Here is an 8,397-nt window from a genome sequence, read left to right as displayed (position 1 = left end):
CATCGGTGTGATGATGCTCTCCTGGCTTTACCCCGTCCCAGACGCCTCCATCCACCTGCAGGTCCAGAAGCAACACCGGTCGTTTCCACCGCGCCGAGTCCGGAGAAGGAGATCACTCCATGTGACATTAAACCTGATTTGCATGGCGCTGCTCCGCTACAGGGACCCATTCCATGAAGTTCCAGGCCACATTGTTGAACTGATCTTGATGCCAGAAGTAATTTGGAGCTCTTCTGTGAGCTCGACCATCACTCTCCAGTTGCTACTCCTTCTTCTGGCCCGGGCAAGCAGGACGAAGCAGGAAGCAACAGGAAGCAGCACGACTGATTCAATGCAAGTACGGCTTCTCATGACGAGGACACATTGGAGTTCACTGGGGATTCCAGAACATCTCGGCCTCTTTCAGACTCACTCGGTGGCCTTCAAGGGTTCTTCATCCAGGACGACGGAGTCCCAGCGAGTGTTTCCAGCGCTGTCAAAGACCCCCCCACCCTCGACACATGAGCGTATCTGCGTTTGCCGGGGAACGGGAATCACATCAGATGGACACCACACATTTGTTTCACCAGAATAATGAGAAATTTAATTCAATGAAAATCATAAATCCAATACGGCATCACTGATCTGACCTTTAAATATATACTGCATAATTGGAATCTTCTGGAAATGCGCGTCCTTCCCCGGTATCTCTCGGAAAGACCTTCCTCCTCTTTCTGCGGCGACTCTAATTCTCAGCGACTTCATCTCTACGGATCCGTTTTGGCCGCTGGTAATGTAATGTTGTGGTTCGCAGTAAACGATCAAAGTCTCCATCATCGGCTCTTTTAAACGGCCACCGTTACGTCACGACGTCGAGGTCACCATTTCCTCCGACTCACCGGGCGACAACCGTCCCGTCGAACCTCCGATGCCAAAAGGATACGACCAGATATTGTTCACGTTTTGGTTAATTAGTGTTACATGTGATACTGAAGACATTTCGGAGGCAGATAACTGAAGGCGAGGATCTGCGCGGATTTGTCGAGGATTAAAAACGCTGCTCTAAGCACAGAGAGAAAAGGTCATTACATCTCATCTTCAACTGGAGCAAATAGCAGTCTGCGGCCGAGGTGCGTATTCCTTCCCTCTACGTGGCGTCCGAGGACCGGAAAGGAAGTCTACCGATGCGCCGCGTAAAAAAGTAACACATAAGAAAAGGACCTTTGTATCCACAGAAACGGGCCGAGGTGGATTATTGCAGCTTCTTCTGGAATCGCACGAGCGGACAAAAAAACCTGCTGAATTTGTTACCTTCATTTCAGATGAAAAATAAAAAACATTCAAACTTACATAACGGGTGAACAAGGTAAAGGGTGCAGTGGAACGGGCCCACAATCGAACCGCCACTGATTCTCCATCCACACAAACACCAGACAACAGTAAGTGACAAAGTATGCAACGCAACGGGCGACGGGCTAAAATTCAACACATCAGAAAAAGCCACAAAGTCGTAGATATTGGCGGCGGCCGGATAACTCAAATGCCAGATGTTGTTTTGTGTAAAAAAAAAAAAAACAAAAACAGAAAATTAAAAAAAAACAAAAAAAAAAATGAGAGAAAAAGCAAGCCGAGGCGTGGAGGTGGCCACAGAGTCCAAATCCAGCTTTGGAAAAGCAGCTCCAGGTGGGTTAAAGAAGGAGAACAGGCTTCAGGTCGTACAAAACCAGGTGAGTCGACCGCGGCCGCTCCTCCGGACTCACCGCACCTTCCAAAAGAAAGACTTCAACCAAAACGTCATGTACCGAGAAATACCAAAACGATCTTCCAGAGTTTGACGAGCTACATCCGCCGCTGGGAGTAACTGATTTCTGTAAGCAAAAATAAATCCAATTTGAACCCGGAGCGGAACGAAACGGGAGCTGACCTTCCTCAAACAAGACACGCGTCTCTGATCCGATGCACGAACGAGGTCCACCGCCCCTCTCCGGGGAAATCCACCGCCGACGTCCGGCGAAACACGTCGACTTGGCTCCCGACCACTCTGCATGCTAGATATCCTCTGGCCAAAGCGCTTCCCTTGCAGGAATCCGTGGGGTTTCTGGAAGTTCTCGAGTTACTTGTAGGCACACTTTGCTTCTCCTCGCCGTGTCTCGGTCCTCTCCCCGCAGGGCGTCGCGACGGGCCCCAGTCTAAGACACGCTGTCTTTGCTACTTCCCGGCGGGCCGCCGCCGCCGCTCGTGACCAAATTGCGCAGCAATCTACGCCGTCCCGCTTGGTAGTCCTCCTCGTCTACGTTCACCAACAGTTTTATGGCCTCGTGTCCCACCGCTTGTTTCAGGGAATCCGTGATAAAGACGCCTTTCAGTGCCTCCAGCAACGAGCCGTTTATGTAGTCCCTCCAAAACGCATCCAGGTAAGTCAGCTCCGAGAACTTGATGTCACAGATGATGGAGCCCAAGTCTCGGGATTTCAGAATGGTGTTGGCCTGGTTGAACCGCTCGAACTGCCGCTCCAGAGCCTCCTGCTTGTTGGAGAAGACGTTTCCCTGAAGAGCAGATTCGTGCTGGCAGTATTCGGCTCGAACTCGGAGACGGATATCTGCAGGGGTAGAGCACAAGGTCAGAGGACGGTACGTCCGCCGAACGCCCGTTTACCACACGAGCGGGACGTCGCCCGGAAGGCCGAGCGCGACACCCGTTCAGGCGGGTCGGCCGTGTTGGCGGAGATCGACGGTCCGGTGATTCGCTTTAAGATTCGCCTGGGATCCCGAAATCAACGCGCCCCTCTCATGCTTGGGTTGCTCTGCAGCGGGTCTACATACTTACTGTGCAACGGTTGCTCCTCTGTGACCATCGACTAGATGTTTACGCGAACCGGCGGTGGAGCGGCCGGACCGAGCGCAGCCGGCGAGCAGAGAGTGTGACACGCTTTCAGGAAATCAAATCGAAACCAGGCTTGGATTCTTACCGCAGGTTTGCTTCTCTCTGCAGTCCCCTGAGGTTTGACTCCTCTTCCGTTTGCGGTTCGGCAAGGGAGGCGTCGGCTTGGTTTGAGACGGGCCGACGTGAGGTCCTGACGGCGCACAGCAGATGACCGACTGCGGACCTGGAGGAGGACGAGCGCGAGGTCAACCTTTGCTGGTCTACGGCGAGAACACGGTCAGAAGCTCTCTTCTACAAACACCTACCCGCCCTTCGGTGGGGCACGGAGTCTCTGCTCTGCACCGCCCCTCTCGGTGAGATGTAGCGCACCGACGTCTCCTCCAGGTACTTGTCGACGGGGTCCGGACACACTGGCGACACAGCGGACAGTCAGTCGATCACATCGCAACGGACCGAGAACCTTCGCCGAACACCGAAGGCGGCGGCGGACGTGAACCGTGTCCGACGTACCGCGTCCATGGAGATCGCGGAAGGACCAAACTGAGAAGATGGATTTATAACGCCGGGTTTCATGACCACCATTTACGGGCAACGGAAAAAAAGGCCTCAGTTGTCAAGGCAACCAGAGTGTTTTGGTTCGCACGTGTACGGATCGGTATACGGACGATACGGAGAAAACCACCGCTCAAGCCAATAGCGGAGGGTAAACTGGTAGAAAACAGATACGCTGAAGGTTCTGGACTTCAGATTTGTTTTCGTGAAGGAGAAGATTAGCGTCGTATGATTTCCAGTTTGTCTGGGCTCTAAACACTGCTGGCTTGGTCCGGGCCTGACGGGTCACCGACTGACCACCTCCCGTCACCAGAAGCCCGGAGCTCACCTGCTGTCTGTCAACATTTGAAGCAGCCAGAACGTTCTACGAACCCAGTTGACCCAAAGCGCTGTTAGCATGCTAGCACAGGGAGCATCAGGTGTGTTGGTAGAATGTGAGGGGGGGGTTAGGAGAGACAGGTGATCTGCAACAGAAAGCAACTATCGAAGTGTAATTTTCGGCAGGTGTCTGAAGGCCGGCAGCTGAATACAGCGCGGCAGCAGCCATGTTGTCCAAAGGGGGTGCAGAGCCTGCAGAGGTGCCATGCAGAAGATGGAGACATTTGGACTGCGTTACATCAGACCTTTCATAAAACTAGTTTAGTTTTCAGATGCGCTGTGGAGATGAGCGAGGACGTTACTCAAGTTCTGTCACTGCGCCTGATAATTCTGTCTTCCTGAACGTCCCTGTTAAAGCCGCCTCTCACTCAGTGACAGCTGGGACCTCCTGCTCCAGATGTGGTATCTGTGATACCTTCACAAAAACCTGTGACGCTGTCCTCCTCGGTCTCTTGTTAGAAGGCGGGTTAGTGTGAGCTCCAGTTTAGGCGCAGGAAGTGCAAGGAAAGCCGTGAGTTACAAAAAAAGGTGTGAAAGTCTGGCAAGCTGAGAGCACCTACTAGACAAGCACTAGTCGGACAGTTTTCACACATGATGGGGAAGAAGGTGGCGATACTGTGTGTCCAGGAGACCAGGTGCAAAGGAGGCAAAGCTAGAAGCGACGGAGCAGGAGTTCTCCTGAAGGAGAGGTTTGTCAGGGATGTTCTGGAGGGGGAACGATGAGTCTGAGGAGGCTAAAGGACATCCAACAGTTCAATATCTGATGCAAAATGACCGTCTTCAAACAGCATCGGTGGGTTTGAGAAACGGCGTTAACCTTGGTCTTTCCTTCTGCTGCACCTAAATGAGACGACCGACCGCTACGAGGCAACAACAGCAAAAGAAACCCTCTGGATCGTGTCCCGGCTCGGCCCCTTCTGGAAGCCGCCCCGCACAGCTCCACTCACCGGCCTGGCGTTTTCTCAGCGTGACGTAAGGCAGCAGGTCGTGGCGGGTGAGGATCCTCAGCAGCTGCAGGACGTGTCCGAAGTTGGTCTCGTCGCAGCGGCCCTGGCGCTCCAGAGCCAGCAGGAAGTCCCTGCCGCTCCTGATGCCCCCGCGCTCGTACTCGTCGATCACGTCCACGAACAAAAACGACAGTACTCTGACGTCCCGGTGCGTCAGCTGGGCGCCGACGATGTCGAACATGCGGTGGAGAGAATACAGGCCGTGGGAGTTGTCGACGGCCTCCTCCGGCCAGGGCTCCAGCCCGCGCTCCCTGCCGGAGAAGCCCGAGTTGGGGCAGAGGACAGACATGTTCCTGCCGCCTCCTTCCCTACTGGAGGCGGCCGAAGCCGGGCATCCCGGCCGGCCCGTCAAGGCCCGGCGGTCCGGACGAGCGCCGGCGCCGCTCGGCCCCGAGTCCCGGTGGTTGGTCTGGATGTGGGGTCGGTGCTGCTGGGTGGAGGAGTTCTGGCCGAGCGGAGGAGGAATAACGGCATTGGGGACTTGGGCCTGCTGAGATGTCATGTCAGGGCCAAATGTCGAGCGGGGGACGCTGAAATCCCTGCGACTCCTGCGGCCGCCCTCCTCCGGCGCTGGACTGACGAGCTGAGGACGACATCACAGGGACAACGGCTTCAGAAAGTGATCGCCAGCGGCCGCATCTGCGCCGCCGTGTCCAGTCAAACACCGCCGCCTGCATTCATGTTTCACCCCCCACTGAATGTTCCTGAAAAGGCCGTGCACGTCAAAGCCCCATTTACGCCTGCTGTACATTTGCAACCGTGACCTTAAGCCAGAAATGTCCCATGTTTCTGCCTCTGTCCTCCGCCGAGGGACGAAGAACACGAACACCAGCTAATATCGTGATCGCAGGCGCCGTCACGGTACGGCGCTCTGTGGAGGCCGTGGAAAGATGGCGGAATGCAGCTGCGTTGGACGGTGAAGGTCCGACATCTCGGCCCAAACAATGGCTAAGCTCTTATGGACCGCTATTATCTCAAGGAAGTCAATCACTAAACATTCATTGATTGTGTGCGTCAACCATCTTGGAAGGAAATCTTTTGTTTGAATAACAGCGGCGAGGCGTCAGCCCGGCCCGAGGGAGGCGACGGTGAGCTCCGGAGCTCCAGAGCTCATCAGAGGAGGGTTGTATGGAATTCACGTGCCATTTCTAATTCAATAAGACGCTCGGCCCCGGTAACCCTCCCCTTGTCGCCGACCTGATGGAAATCTGCGTCCACACGGAGCTCCTGCACTGGACAGAGAGAATAGGAGGGCCAACGCAGCTCGGAGGGCGCTAGCAGCCACCGTTACCAAAACTACCACCTGCTACGGTGCTAGCGGCAGGGATCCGTTCATCCACAGGCAGCGATCCATCTATCATCTGCTAAAAGAGGTTTCTCCATTCAGTGCAGGAACTGTCGCCATGGAAACATCACAACGCTTCATCAGTGATACAGTGGAGAGCGATCAGCTTCGCTGGCGGCGGCGGCTGTCGTTATGAACGTGCATGTAACACACACTCTTCGCCGTGCTGAAGTCTTTTTAGCATTTAAACGAGGTTAGATTACGGGCCGATAAATAGTCCCTCTCGTACGTTCAGTCAACTCTAACGATGCATTAAGTGCATTTTGCTAATAGCTGGCGTTCAGACAGCAGGGGGTTATCTGTGTACGCTGCGTTCATGAGGAGGGACGTCGCCCCGACGCCGCTTTCCTGAGGGCGGCGGTGCAAAGCGACCTGCTGACACCGTCCGCTTTGGAAAGACCAGAGGCTTCTCCAGTTGACGGCGACACCGCAGAGGCCGGGCTGAGGACACGCAAAACAACCAGGATCATAACAGTCGGTTTTGCGTACCGCTGAACGTAACCACACCCCTGACATCCATTGTGTTACTGTTGTTTCTGCTAGCCAGTGTTTTTCCCGTACGGAGGGACGAGGAGGCGTCTGGCGGCATGGGTTTCCTTGCATCGACTGTACGCGGTACATTTTAATGTTAATGACAGCAACAAACTGAACTAAATTACCCTACGGAAACAAGGTAGGGTTGATGTTGACCCTCCTTTATTTAGTTTTTTAAGGAAAACATTTTGAAAAGGTCGAGAGCGGCCAGTGGACGCCGTGATGTCGATCTGCGTCGTTATACGTGAATTCAGCGGGAAAAGTGTTGTTGAAGCGGCGGGTGAAAAACATGGGGTTGATAATATGTCGGCAAAAAGGTCACACACCTGCCTGAGGTCATGAACCCCCATGACAGCTCTCACAGACAGATACGATAACCCATCATTGAACGGAGTCCTCTGACCGATGAGCCATCAATCTCCTCTTATCCAAGCTCATCAGATGGATTATTTAAAGCCCTCCATGAGCTGAATATGACTCCGACCTGAGCACTGGTCATTTTGAGACATGGTTTTAGCCACTTTTCCTGCTGATTCCTGTCGACAATGAACAGAAATCCCCGCTTTGACTCCTTTCAAGACCAGGTACTTTTAATGGTCGCCGTCAGATCCTCGTCTAATCTTGTCAGGGAAACTGGACCGCGGCTCCACGACCCTGCAGAACCTACAGGAGGTGAAACGTCTTCAGGAAAAGAAGTCGTGTCCGGCGGCCACATCGAGCTTTGTCAAGGATTAACCCCGACCTGGATGGCTGAGGACCAACAGACACACTATTTTGATGGTTACACAACCCGAGGCCCGCGGCGGCGGGAGCAGGAGCTCGGCCGGGTGCGGAGCTTCTCCACGGCCACCACAATCCTGAGGGAGCTGCCGAACCGAGGCTGACAGGACCGCGTTTGGGTCACGGCTGCTCCGGCTGGCATCACCTCCGGCGGGACACTTGGAAACACAACAACCTTCCTGTTACATGTCTGTACACACGCATAGCAGCTACGAGATCCAGACATCTGCACGCTGTATGGAGATAGCTAGCAGGCTGGCTGATCGTTCCAGGAGCCTGACGGGTCTGGACCGACACACACACACACACACACACACACACACACACACACACACACACACACACACACACACACACAGCTGTGGTCCCGGCCAGCCCGGCGGTTATTGTGGCTGCTAACATTTGTCAGCGTTTTCCCTCCCGCGGAAAGTCACCGATAACCGGGGCGAAGCCGGGACCGCGGAGCGGGTCTGGTACCGACACACGGCCCGCATTCCCCAGTCCGACCGCAGGTTACCTCTGGTGTTTCGTCCAGTCGCGGCGAGCGGGTCCCTGCCGGACTCGGTGGCGGCGGAGGCTAGGCGAGCTTAGCTTCAGCCGCTCTCCGCCGAGCAGAGCTCCTTCTGGGACGGACAGCGCGCTCCCGTCCGCTCGGTGCGTCGGATCCGCGGCGGGCTTCCGGCTCCGCGGCGTCCGCTCGGCGGCTCGGCGTCCTTCAGGTCGCGGAAGGGAGCTGCGTGCGACGCATCGGGACCATGGGGAGTTTAACAAGACATCTTTTCGTTCTTCAGCTAAAATGAAAGAACTTCCGGCTCAAAGGGCGCTTCACTTCCGGGTTGTGCTCCTGCAGTCCGCCACTTCCTGTTGCGCGCTGATCACGTGACCAGGCATCCGCACACACGCACAGCGTCCTGGCTCCGCCCCCACGACCAAAAGACT

General features: G+C 55.1%; 1 protein-coding gene across 1 annotated transcript; it reads right to left on the bottom strand.

Annotated features, from left to right (window-relative positions):
- Positions 1-556: 556 nt before the first annotated feature.
- Positions 557-8,273, bottom strand: dedd (death effector domain containing). The gene is made up of 5 exons (XM_086159791.1): positions 7,976-8,273; positions 4,740-5,382; positions 3,168-3,272; positions 2,948-3,085; positions 557-2,578 (listed from the first exon to the last, which is right to left on the bottom strand). Exons 2-5 carry the CDS (start codon positions 5,299-5,301, stop codon positions 2,169-2,171), a joined length of 1,215 nt encoding a protein of 404 aa, XP_086015917.1. The 5' UTR covers positions 5,302-5,382; positions 7,976-8,273; the 3' UTR covers positions 557-2,168.
- Positions 8,274-8,397: the final 124 nt, after the last annotated feature.

This window comes from Fistularia commersonii, chromosome 14 (genome assembly GCF_037954325.1).
Source record: "Fistularia commersonii isolate RoL2024-O1a breed Wild chromosome 14, RoL_Fcom_v1.0, whole genome shotgun sequence".
In the NCBI taxonomy this organism is placed as follows: Eukaryota; Metazoa; Chordata; class Actinopteri; order Syngnathiformes; family Fistulariidae; genus Fistularia; species Fistularia commersonii.
The sequence above is the reverse complement of the archived record's forward strand: the minus strand, read 5'-3'. Positions and strand labels throughout refer to the sequence as shown.

Coding starts and splice junctions, on each gene's coding strand:
- dedd (XM_086159791.1), bottom strand. CDS start 5,301: ATGACATCTCAGCAGGCCCAAGTCCCCAATGCCGTTATTCCTCCTCCG. Junction 3,273..4,739: donor GCTGAGAAAACGCCAGGCCG/GTGAGTGGAGCT, acceptor CTGTGTCGCCAG/TGTGTCCGGACCCCGTCGAC. Junction 2,579..2,947: donor CAGAGAGAAGCAAACCTGCG/GTAAGAATCCAA, acceptor CTACCCCTGCAG/ATATCCGTCTCCGAGTTCGA.